We start from the raw sequence: 13,476 nt of genomic DNA on the forward strand, positions 1-13,476 counted from the left end.
CGTGCTCCATTCTGGAAATATTTGACAACGAAAATACACTGAAAGTTTAAATGCAACTGGAGGGGGGAAACTGAGGTTCTGTAGTAGGGGATCTCTGTGTATAGTCATAATCTAGTGAATAGTCCTGCCCATGTGCGTGGACCCCGGAGCAATCAAAAATAATCTCTTAAGGTGTCGAAAAAAATGCAGAACTGCACAGACACTTAAGAGAGAATTTAAAGACAGATAATGCAGCCTATACAACAGGCTACACTGTCCAGTACTTCAACTAGAAATTCCACCAAAAATCCACAAACAGCAAAGCCTGTCCAGATTTCCCTTGCTTCAGCAGCAAAACCCCTCTGGAATGATAGAGAGGAAGACCTGGACAGACAAGCCCCATAGGCTGCCATTATATGGCTCAAAACAGGATACTGTGCCTTTAAGAGAACTTTCCAGAACTTCACAGTATCCCAGAATGCCCTGCAGGTCACTTTTACTTTCAGTTCTTTTTTCCGGCTCCTGCAAGCAGGACCCTGGAGCATTGAGCTCTCCCTTTTCAAGGGTTTTTTGGTGATTTTTCACTACTTTTTCAAATGTTTAGTGCTTTCTAAGTACTTTGGTGCCTTTCTCCTTGGTTTTGCACACTGTTCTATGTCAATTATGCCTGTATTATTCGACAAATGCCCGGAGTGCTCCAGGAAGAAGGCCAAATCGGATCCCCATGAGGTGTGTATCCTCTGCCTTCCTTCTTCCCATGTCCCAGAGGAGTGTGTGATATGTCAAGGCTTCTCTGGACGGACCCTGAAGGACAGAAAGAAGATCAGGCTTCAGGGCTTCGAAGAAAGAAGGCTGAAGGCACAAGGTGGGTCTGGAGGGGCTTCATCTGCCCGTGCTGAGGCCTCTGGGGGGCTCCCCAGGGGCAAGAAGACCAGCAAGCGTCCCCATTCTCCGCCTGGGTCGATTGCACCTACTACGGCGTCGAGAGGGATGACTACGGTCTGTTCCCCGTCGTCGGGGGCGAAACTACGTTGACGCTCGGCGTCGAAGGACCTTACCAGGCCGCTGTCGAAGTCTCCGGTGACTATCTCGTCGTCGTCCTCGTCGACGTCGTCGTCGAGTGATCGATGTCGACAGGCCCGGCGTCGGCGCTCGCCGTCGAGGCGACACCGCCGTTCGCCGTTGGCGAAAAGGAGACGATCGTCGTCGAGGAGATCCTCGTCGTCGAGGGGTGGATCGCCGTCGAGGCACAGATCGCCGTCGAGGCACAGATCGCCGTCGAGGCACAGATCGCCGTCGAGGCTCAGATCGCCATCGAAGCGTAGATCGCTGTCGAGGCGTAGAAGATCGCCGTCAAGGCGTAGAAGATCGCCGTCGAGGTGAAGGCGTTCAACGCCGAAGAAAAGACGCTCGACGTCAAGGGACCGACGCTGGCCGTCCGGTCGCCGTTCTTCGACGCCGAAGAGAAGAGGAAGGAGACCTGACGCCATGGGAGGTTCGCCTAGGTCCCAGATGGGTAAAGAAGGCAGTTCACCGGGCTCGGTGTATTCAGAGGTGTATACCCCGTCGCAGAGGCAAGTTACACCACCGCCTCCATTGCCGAGGGGTCCTCTCCGAGGAAGCCTACTCCTCCTCCGTTACCACCACCTCAGCCTGGACGTCGGTTGCCAGAAAAGCCACCTCCGGTTCCTCCGAGGTCTGCCTCGCTGCCTAGGTTTCCGACCCCCACCAAGGGGACACCGAAACCGAAGGCCCCGGCCGAGCCTAAGGCGCCCGCTCCTGTGGAACCGGCGGAGCGACCAAGACCGAGGAGGTCGCGATCACGCTCCGGACGGAGAGGAAGATCTAGGAGTCGACGCAGATTCGGTGATAGTGAAGGCGGCCAGGAAGTTACACTCTACCTCCCCGTCCTCCACCGTTCCGCCGGATAAAGATAGTCGATGGATCGACTCGGCTGGACGGAAGGCTTGTGGGACTGCGTCCACAGCCATGAAAGCGGCCAGCGATACGGCGCTGCTCGGTCGTTATGACCGGGCCCTGTGGGACTCCCTGCAACAGTTCGTGGAACTCCTGCCAAGAGACAAGAAGGAGGACTTCCAAGAGATTCTCAAGGAAGGAATGCTGGTGTCCAATCAGGTCATCAGTGCAGCGGCGGACGTCTCCTTGTTGGCTGCCATGGTTACTGCCATGGGATCAACCAGCGGCGCCATGCTTGGCTCCGGCTCACGTCACTCAAGCCGGAAGTCCAGCAGCGGGTGGCCATCTGCCCTTTTCCGGGGAGACCTTGTTCGGAAAGCACGCAGATGACGAGATGGCCCGCATGAAGGCGGAGGCAGAGACTCTGACAGCTGTGGGCTTGGAGAAGCCCAAAGAAAAGAAGCCCTACCGCCCGTTCCAGAGACGGTTCGGTGCGCAGGGACGTGGACGAGGGCAGGCTTCGGGACAGCAACAGCAACAACAGCAGCAGGATCGACTCGGCTGGACGGAAGGCTTGTGGGACTGCGTCCACAGCCATGAAAGCGGCCAGCGATACGGCGCTGCTCGGTCGTTATGACCGGGCCCTGTGGGACTCCCTGCAACAGTTCGTGGAACTCCTGCCAAGAGACAAGAAGGAGAACTTCCAAGAGATTCTCAAGGAAGGAATACTGGTGTCCAATCAGGTCATCAGTGCAGCAGCGGACGTCTCCTTGTTGGCTGCCAATGATTACTGTCATGGGATCAACCAGCGGCGCCATGCTTGGCTCCGGCTCACGCCACTCAAGCCGGAAGTCCAGCAGCGGGTGGCCAATCTGCCCTTTTCCGGGGAGACCTTGTTCGGAAAGCACGCAGATGACGAGATGGCCCGCATGAAGGCGGAGGCAGAGACTCTGACGGCTGTGGGCTTGGAGAAGCCCAAAGAAAAGAAGCCCTACCGCCCGTTCCAGAGACGGTTCGGTGCGCAGGGACGTGGACGAGAGCAGGCTTCGGGACAGCAGCAGCAACAACAGCAGCAGGATCGACTCAGCTGGACGGAAGGCTTTTGGGACTGCGTCCACAGCCATGAAAGCGGCCAGCGATACGGCGCTGCTCGGTCGTTATGACCGGGCCCTGTGGGACTCCCTGCAACAGTTTGTGGAACTCCTGCCAAGAGACAAGAAGGAGGACTTCCAAGAGATTTTCAAGGAAGGAATGCTGGTGTCCAATCAGGTCATCAGTGCAGCGGCGGACGTCTCCTTGTTGGCTGCCCATGATTACTGTCATGGGATCAACCAGCGGCGCCATGCTTGGCTCCGGCTCACGTCACTCAAGCCGGAAGTCCAGCAGCGGGTGGCCAATCTGCCCTTTTCCGGGGAGACCTTGTTCGTAAAGCACGCAGATGACGAGATGGCCCGCATGAAGGCGGAGGCAGAGACTCTGACGGCTGTGGGCTTGGAGAAGCCCAAAGAAAAGAAGCCCTACCGCCCGTTCCAGAGACGGTTCAGTGCGCAGGGACGTGGACGAGGGCAGGCTTCGGGACAGCAGCAGCAACAACAGCAGCAGTTCCGGAGACCCTTCCAGAAACGTCAGAAGGGTAGAGGGGGACAACAGACCTCTACAGCGAACAAGGGCCCGGCCAGGTCGCGACCCTGAGCTGTTACTTCCCCTTCATCCGTTACCCGGTCCGGTGGGGGAAAGCGTTCAATTTTTTCTGGCAGAGTGGAGAAAAACTACTCAGGACAAGTGGGTGCTGAATATTGTTTGCAATGGATACAGTCTTCGGTTCATCAGCCCGCCTCCAGCGATCCCTCCGGTCAGCTCACAGTATCAACTGCGCGAGCTCCAGGCGGAGGCCAATATCCTGTTAAGGAAAATGGCGATAGAAGACGTACCTCTGTCTCAAAGAGAAAGAGGTCTGTACTCCCGGTTCTTCCTGGTTCGCAAGAAGGACAAGAACGAGTTCAGGCCCATTCTGGACTTGCGACAAGCAAACAAGTGGATTCGCAGAGAGAAGTTTCGCATGCTGTCGTTGCATCAGATTTATCCTCAGTTGCAACAGGGAGACTGGCTTTGTGCAATAGACCTACAGGATGCGTACTTCCATGTGCCCATTGCACACAAACACAGGAAGTTCCTGTGATTTCAAGTCGGCGCCAATCATTATCAGTACACAGTACTGCCATTCGGACTGAAGTCTGCTCCCAGAACATTCTCGAAGTGCATGGCGGTGGTAGCAGCACACCTAAGGAAGAACAAGGTGTTTGTCTACCAGTACCTGGACGATTAGTTGATCAAGGCTTCCTCCTTCTCGGAAGCTCAAGCACACTTCCAGAAGACGTGCGTTCTCTTGAACAAGCAGGGGTTGCACATCAACATGTCCAAGTCTGCCCCGAATCCGGTCCAGTGCATTCAGTACCTGGGAGCCACCATCAATACGCTGTCAGCAAGCGTGTCTCCTTCGGAGGAGCGCCGACGATCGATCCTTCGGAAGGCTCAGGCTCTTATGACCGCTCCATCTACAGCAGTGAGGACGGTGTCTTCTTAACTGGGGTCGATGGCCTCTTGTATCTTCCTCACGCCTCACGCAAGGCTGCACATGAGACCTCTGCAGGAGTGCTTGGAGGACCAGTGGGACCAGAGGAGAGGATCTTGGGACGACAAGATACGACTGTCTCTGCATGCTCTTCAGTCTCTGAAGTGGTGGTTTTCGGCGGAGAATCGGTACAAAAGGGGGTGGTAATGGACGGAGCATCTGAACCAATCAAACACTCACACCCAGTCATAAGATCTGGGTTTAATCCATCACCGTTCTTTAGCCCACTCTGCCACCCCAGTTCCGACATGGCTATATGCAAATCAGTCTGACCCTGTGCCTCATGGCAACAGTCCAGGCCGAACTGCCAAGCCATGCCTTCCCTGGACCGGAAACAAGCTTCCGAGGACCGGTTTCTGGCATTCCAGCCGTCTTCAGCCCGGCTTGCTTGAATCCAGTGGCAAAGTGAGCAAGGGACTCACATCTGAGCATACCCTGCCACACTTATGGTGGCCAAAAGAGGTACAAAAGGGGGTGGTAATGGACGGAGCATCTGAACCAATCAAACACTCACACCCAGTCATAAGATCTGGGTTTAATACATCACCGTTCTTTAGCTCACTCTGCCACCCCAGTTCAGACATGGCTATATGCAAATCAGTCTGACCCTGTGCCTCATGGGAACAGTCCAGGCCGAACTGCCAAGCCATGCCTTCCCTGGACCGGAAACAAGCTTCTCCTCAAGGGGGTTCCCTTCCACAAGGACATTCCCACTCAGACTATCGTGACGGATGCTTCTCTCCACGGCTGGGGAGCGCATTCCGGAGACCTACAGATTCAAGGAACGTGGTCCCAGGCGGAGTCCACGTACCACATCAACTTCCTGGAACTCAGAGCTGTTCACTTGGCACTGAAGGCCTTTCATCCATCCTTCCAGACCAACTCTCTGTACAGACGGACAATACGACCACGATGTATTACCTCAACAAGCAGGGGGGCTCGAGATCTCGCACTCTGTCTCAGGAGGCGCAGGCGATCTGGCACTGGCTTCTGGCCAAAGGATTGACGATAACGGCTACCCATCTGCCAGGTGTGCAGAATGTTCAGGCAGACGCACTGAGCAGACTGATTCAGGAAAACCACGAATGGGTCATAAACGACCACGTACTAGGAGAAGTCTTCGCAAGGTGGGGGACTCCAGACATAGATCTGTTCGCCACCGCCGAAAACAGCAAATGCCGAGACTTCGCCTCCAGGTACTACCAGCAAGGGACAATGGGGAATGCGCTATGGATCGACTGGTCGAACAGCTTTCTGTACGCTTTTCCACCCATTACCTGATTCCGGCGGTGCTCATCAAGCTGTCCCGGTCCAGGGCGCAGATGATATTGATCGCCCCGGAATGGCCCAGACAGTGGTGGTTTACGGACCTGCTTCACCGGTCTCTCCTTCCTCACATGCGGTTGCCGTGCAGGCCGGACCTTCTCACGAAGTTCGGGGGCAGATGGTGGACCCGAACCTCTCGTCTTTGAGTTTGGCGGCATGGATCTGATATAGTGCAATATGGCCATTTGAATCTGCCCGAAGATTGTATGGACATACTGAAGGAGTCTAAGCGACCTTCCACTAGGACTTCCTATGCTTACAAGTGGAAGCGATTCTGCATCTGGTGCAAGTCCAAGAACTATGACCCTACGACATGCAAGGAAGACGTCATCCTTCCTTACCTTCTACATTTGGCGCGGTCTGGCCTTAATGTTCATTCCATTAAGGTCCATCTCGCTGCATTGACTGCCTACAGGAAATGCCCTTCACAGACTTCCTTCTTCCAGATCCCTGTGATCAAAGATTTTTTGGAAGGCTTGAATAAAGTATTCCCTCCTGTCAGGCTTCCTTCGCCTTCATGGGAATTGAATGTGGTGCTGTCCAGATTGATGAAGGAGCCTTTTGGAAGGCGGCGTTCCTCGTGGCCATTACATCGGCCCGCAGGGTGAGTGAAATTCAGGCGTTGTGTTGCCAAGAACCTTATACTGTATTTCATGCTGCTAAGGTTGTTATGCGTACTCACCCTAAATTTCTTCCCAAGGTTATTTCTGATTTTCATGTCAACCAGACTAACTTTGCCTACGTTTTTTCAGAATCCTTCAACTCCAGCGGAAAGGTCTTTACATTCCCTGGATGTTAGGAGGGTGTTGAAATTTTATCTGGATAAGACCAAAGATATTCGTAGGTCAGACCAATTGTTCATCAATTATGGATCAGTCAGAACGGGGCTTGCTACCTCTAAGCAGTCCATCTCTAGGTGGATTGTGTCCTGCATACAACTATGTTACCAAAAGGCTAATAAGACCATAGGGTGTAAACCTAAGGCTCATTCCACCAGGGGCAAAGCTGCCACGACGGCTTTGCTCCGTAATGTTCCGATTGCAGAGATCTGCAAGGCCGCCACTTGGAAGTCGGTTCATACCTTTGCTAAGCATTACTGCCTGGACACTGAAGCCAGGGCAGACGCTCAGGTTGGGCAGGCTTCGCTGCGAAATCTGTTCGCACAATAGTGGTGTTATTTCTCGTTTCTCCACCGCCGCTTTGGTGTGGGGATGGGCTTGCCATTCTATTCACTAGATTATGACTATACACAGAGATCCCCTACTACAGAAGGAGTAGTTTCTATCCTGTAACTCCAGTTCTGTAGTAGGGGTATCTCTGTTATAGTCATAAGCGCCCGCCCTCCTCCCCGGTGGAGAGAGATATTCATGTCAGGAATGCTACAGGTCTGGCGTGTTACACCTTCAAAAAGAACTGTAAGTAAAAGGGACCTGCAGGGCATTCTGGGATACTGTGAAGTTCTGGAAAGTTCTCCTGTTTTGAGCCACAAAATGGCAGCCTATGGGGCTTGTCTGTCCAGGTCTTCCTCTCTATCATTCCAGAGGGGTTTTGCTGCTGAAGCAAGGGAAATCTGGACAGGCTTTGCTGTTTGTGGATTTTTGGTGGAATTTCTAGTTGAAGTACTGGACAGTGTAGCCTGTTGTATAGGCTGCATTATCTGTCTTTAAATTCTCTCTTAAGTGTCTGTGCAGTTCTGCATTTTTTTCGACACCTTAAGAGATTATTTTTGATTGCTCCGGGGTCCACGCACATGGGCGGGACTATTCACTAGATTAGGACTATAACAGAGATACCCCTACTACAACACCACCAAATGCCCCCTTACCAGGAAGACACAACTCATACCAGGCGACAGCAAGGTTTTCTACCTCGACTTAAATAAAGAAGATAAACGAACTGAGGAAAAAACTGTCAGAAGCTGCAGAGAAATGTAAAAGGACCAACACGGCCTTGCCTTCCATAACCAAGATCATACTGAGACCACCCACAGCAGTTTTGAGAATAGACTAGGATTGTAAACATATACATAAGGGTGTCATATCTTTAGAAAAAAGTGGTTTGTTTGGTATATTCGCTGGGACAGCCATGCCCTTTACAAATCATATTAACATAACGTGATTACGAGCGTTTGCACACTGATGCATGTAACATGGTTGGTTCTTAGTAAAACTTACCATCATCTCGAGCGGACTGAAAGCTGCTGCCTCGTTTCAGCGAAGCTGTCTGGCTGAGCCGGCCTAGCGGAGAAGGGCGCCCTTCGCTGTCCAGGTCAAGCATTGGACTGTGCTGCACTAGATTTCCTAAAAACATACAACAAATACCCAACATTACAAGACTAAGATCTCTGTACTTAATACCATCACTGCTCACACCACCGTTCAGCTTCTTCACAGCTACATGCTTATGGACACAAATGCTGGAGTTGTCACACGCAATGCAGCAGGGTAACAATGATAGCCAAGGCAGTGGGAATTATGGCATTCTGGCAGATCCTGTGCAATGGTTAACTTATGAGTTTTCAGTGACCGATTTCTGTCCCTAAGTGTTACATTTCTTGTACTAATGAGGTGCAATTTTGCTCAGACATAACAATATTAGATGCTGAAATGCTAAATAACACAATAATACCGTTACAGATTGTGCCACATTATGCAGCAACATTTGCCTTTTCTTACTACAATCATTGTATCAACCCTCCTGCAAAATTTGGCATGATTCCAATGGTCTCGATAATAGCCACAGTACCCTGTTTGGTACGTAGAGATTCTTTCTGTGCCGAACATTTGCGTACATCATTGTGTATGTGTTATATATTTCTTTAAGTTTCGCATCTCTGAATGTAAATTTCAATGGCGGTACTGATACCTCTAACAGACAAGCATTGACATAGCCAATAGGTCTCGCTTTTGGGACCTTAAAAGTATTTAGTTATGCAGCACAATATCCTTCGTGCAACAACATCAACTGTTGCATGGCTAAGCACTTATAAGGTCCCAAATGCGAGACCTATTGGCTATGCCAAATGCTTGTTAATGGTATATATTTTTGCTAGCGTATATCTTTTTCTTGTGTAACTCGTACTATTAAACATACTTTTGCATGCAATTCATCATTTGTATACAGAGCCCCACACATTTTACAAATTAAACACCAAAATCTGGTCAACTTAATGAGGAAAAAGATTTAACAATCGAGCATGCAAAATAATACAATCTTGCCTTCGGTTGGTATCGGTGAACAAGTGATGCGTATTCAAGTACAGTTATTGAAGTAAACTTACGGGAGCATTTTGTGGACTGGAGCATTCAACAAACTGCTGTCAAAGCTCTCTGTCTTCCCAGGCCCAATCGCGACATTATCCATGCCTCACTTTTTGCATGCTGGGGCAGATAATTCTGAATTTATAATACACGGACGTAACGAGAGACTGAAGCACGCCCCTGGGGAACACGAGAGGTCTGTATAATTTGTCTACAGGTGTGCATTGGAATGATGAACACATAGGCAGAAACAGTTCAATGCGCTGCACTGAATTTACGATTGTCTACCATTTTGTTGATTCGCTCTTGCAAGTTTAACCCCTTGGCTGCTGGGGTAATTTTCTTGCTGTGCTGGGGGGCGGGGGTGGGTGCGCACAGCGCCCCGGTGCTCATGACCAGCTCAGCTCGTCATGAGCTACAGTGCTCCTGTGCTCATGACGAGCTGAGCTCATCACGGCCACACCCGTTTCAATAGAATGTTCAGCACAGCAGGGGAATTATCTCAGCGTGCGAGCGTTCTAATGGCCATGACGAGCTGAGCTCGTCATGAGCACCGGAGCACTGTAGCTCATGACGAGCTGAGCTCGTCATGAGCATGCAAGGGGCTAACATATCTGTGCAAAGGGAGAGGGGCTTTAACACTTCACTATGGCTAAAGCCAGAAGCTGGCTCGGCACTCTTCACTACCATTTTTCACAACTTCAAATCGCAAGTTTTACACCTAAAGGGCATGTTTTGCTGAGTTTCCCGCTGCATTACAATGTGTTTTACTGCAGTCCATAAAAGGCTGAGAAACAGGTTAATGGTCGGTGACTCAATATGCCCAGCAGCCAGATAAGCTATATTTACATGAATAGGAAACAAATATGGCCTTCCTTTCCTAAAGTTTTATAGCTCCTGTTGAATCCAGGGGGTGAGAGCATTCTTTCAGCCAGCATGGGGCCTGTTATCAAACGACGTTTGCAAAACAAAGGCGGCCATGGCCGGGTCTCTGACGTTCAGCCCCACCTCTCGATAGGTCCAGATGGAGAAGCTGTAGGAATGGCAGCCAGATGCAGGCGTAAAACATGTGCATGTCAAAGGAGGAAAGGGAGGATTAGAAGGGGCATGGGAATATGCCCAGGGAGTGAGTGGGAAAAAGGCAAAGAGACTTACACCGATTGCGGCAAGGCACGTCCGGGTCCAGAAGTCTGGGACAGAAGATGTGGAGTGTATCCAGAAAAGGGGGTAAGCCAGCAATGGTCTGGTGAAAACTGCTTCTGTGCAGGACAGCGCTGTCATCAGGAGCATAAAACCTCTTCCAACTGATTGAGAATAGGTGAAACATTAATGCAAGCACAGAATTATGCCGGACATGAAAGTGATTAGCAAGCAGGGCGGTTTGAAAACGAATAGTCTGCTGTTGTAGATGTGTATTTCCAATACTAATTGCTGGCAGTCTACAAATAGAACAAATCCAAGGGTAGGGGAGCGACGGTCTGGTGATACTGCTTCAGAGTAAAGCAGCGTTGTCAACAGGAGCGTCAAGGTACAACCATCTAGTTCAAAAATGAGGGAAATATTACAGCGAGAGCTGAGGTGTGCCGGGCGAGTGAATGATTAGGCGAGCAGGGCAGCATCTGCACTTACTGCGTATGGAAGCAGGGGTAGCAATCCAAAGTAAATAGCTGACACCCTGTGCATGGAATGAATCTTCAGGACGCGTGCAGCGTCTGCGTGAGTCCGGCAGCTACACATAGGCTGTGAAGGGTGGAAATTAAATGCCTGTAGCCGTGGTCACGTGAGGCGAGGCCATGTAAAGGGCTAGACCGGTAACCCACTCATACAGGACGTGAATAAACGGGGGAAAGAAGAAAAAAAAGAAGAGTATGAAAAGATCGTAGCCATATATTGAATTACAATTACAGGCAGTAATTTTGAAAACAGGCAATTTGTTATACTTTGTGAGCCGACATAACTACTGAAATTAAACAGAGGGTACAATTTGGAAACGGTAGATGATTCATAATGGTAGTTTCCAGGTTAACACAAGTCAAGAAGTTAATTCCCTTTGGGCGAATTAGCATCAATACAAGAGTACTTATAAACAAACAATCAACTCACTAATACATAAATGTAACAAGGAAGCAATGATAGAAATGAGAAATTCAAAACACGTGAAAACACTATAGTAAAATTAAATCTCAGTACAATTTATTAACATACATTATATTGATTAAAAATTGGGAAACATACATAGGACGAACCAATAATGAATAATAAACATTCCGAATAAAAAAGGAGCTACAGGAAAAAGGACTAAACTCAAATATGACAGTTATTTTGAATTTTCCTTAATTTCTTAATCCAAATTCACTCCTTGAGCATCGACGCGATTCGGCGGTTTGAGCAAAATATGACCGCCTTCATCAGGGTATATGTATCACTATTTCCCAATATTTCTTTGAATTTAAATAAAATTGGTCTAAGTTATAATTGATAGACACAAATCCTATTCAAAAAGCATATTAAAAAACATAATGCAGGTATCCTACTCTATCTTTGAACACACTAAATAACATTGCTTCCAAAGTTACAAAATTACAAAACATTAATTTACAAAACATAAAACACCTACAAATGATGTGAATCTCAAACAGGTCTACATAATCGGCAGTACCTTTCAATTCATAACAATGGTATATTATATACATACATATTCTTTCTTTAAAGATCTACCCACAAGGGCTAGGAACATATAGCTGGGACCCAAAAAGGTGTCATTAAAAAATGTAAACAAGTGTCAGACCCTTAAGACTGAGGTGGTAACAATAATGAACAAGGTACATCACCTACCTCGGGCATAAAATAAATTTTTCAGTGCGACATAAGGGGTATACTTCCTCCTTATCCTTTATATCAGATATTCGTCCAGCGAATTATCCTCTTAGAGTATATAGTATTCCTAAATATAACATGGATAGATGTCTAATTAAATGGTTACACAGACCAGTTATCCTATTCAATAAGAATTTCTGGCAGATAACATGTATGACGAAGTGATTGTAGCTACGATTGACCATAATATGGCTATACACGTTACTGTCACTAGCCGGAATAAAGGCCCGCCTATTTATAAAGATGTCAGGGCACCTAATTGACATATCTAGCCGGAATAAAGGCCTAAACCAGCTCACATATACTACCAATAATAATAAATTAGTAAGTAGTACGCTGAATGGGTTTATTATTATTGGTAGTCCTTGATACAATATCATAGATGTGACTATGGTCCCGATAATACAAACCAATATATAGATGTATATGTGAGCTGGTTTTGTTCGACCAACAGAGGTGATTACCCTTTGTCCCACGCATATTTATGTGGGTTTGACTGTGCACATAACGAACACCTTGTCTTAGATCATTGTTCGCTCAACGATACGCTAGCTGCATTGTGAGCATTTTTCTTATTAGCTGCCAAGGTAAATTTGTTATATCGGCAAAGTGAAGTATATATATGATAATTTACATAGGCAGACGAGGATTTTGTTAATTAGGTGCCCTGATATCTTTACAAATAGGCGGGCCTTTATTCCGGCTAGATATGTCAATTAGGTGCCCTGACATCTTTATAAATAGGCGGGCCTTTATTCAGGCTAGTGACAGTAACGTGTATAGCCATATTATGGTCAATCGTAGCTACAATCACTTCGTCATATATGCTATCTGCCAGAAATTCTTATTGAATAGGATAACTGGTCTGTGTAACCATTTAATTACACATCTATCCATGTTATATTTAGGAATACTATATACTCTAAGAGGATAATTCGCTGGACGAATATCTGATATAAAGGATAAGGAGGAAGTATACCCCTTATGACGCACTGAAAATTTTATTTTATGCCCGAGGTAGGTGATGTACTTTGTTCATTATTGTTACCACCTCAGTCTTAAGGGTCCGACACTTGTTTACATTTTTTAATGACACCTTTTTGGGTCCCAGCTATATGTTCCTAGCCCTTGTGGGTAGATCTTTAAAGAAAGAATATGTATGTATATAATATACCATTGTTATGAATTGAAAGGTACTGCCGATTATGTAGAGCTGTTTGAGATTCACATCATTTGTAGGTGTTTTATGTTTTGTAAATTAATGTTTTGTAATTTTGTAACTTTGGAAGCAATGTTATTTAGTGTGTTCAAAGATAGAGTAGGATGCCTGCATTATGTTTTTTAATATTTTTTTTGAATAAGATTTGTGTCTATCAATTATAACTTAGACCAATTTTATTTAAATTCACAGAAATATTGGGAAATAGTGATACATATACCCTGATGAAGGCGGTCATATTTTGCTCAAATCGCCGAAACGCGTCG

The 13,476-nt window shown here is 47.9% G+C and overlaps 1 protein-coding gene across 4 annotated transcripts in view; it reads right to left on the reverse strand.

Moving 5' to 3' along the window:
• EXOC2 (exocyst complex component 2) overlaps positions 1 to 13,476 on the reverse strand; it is a 1,143,674-nt gene that overhangs the window by 555,411 nt on the left and 574,787 nt on the right. For all 4 annotated transcript variants that reach the window (XM_086965054.1, XM_086965056.1, XM_086965057.1 and 1 more), the window contains one exon: positions 8,029 to 8,154. In XM_086965054.1, coding sequence (XP_086821180.1) covers positions 8,029 to 8,154 — 126 coding nt within the window. The remainder of the gene's footprint in view (positions 1 to 8,028; positions 8,155 to 13,476) is intronic.

Source organism: Lissotriton vulgaris, chromosome 4_1, assembly GCF_964263255.1.
Source record: "Lissotriton vulgaris chromosome 4_1, aLisVul1.2, whole genome shotgun sequence".
NCBI lineage: Eukaryota > Metazoa > Chordata > Amphibia > Caudata > Salamandridae > Lissotriton > Lissotriton vulgaris.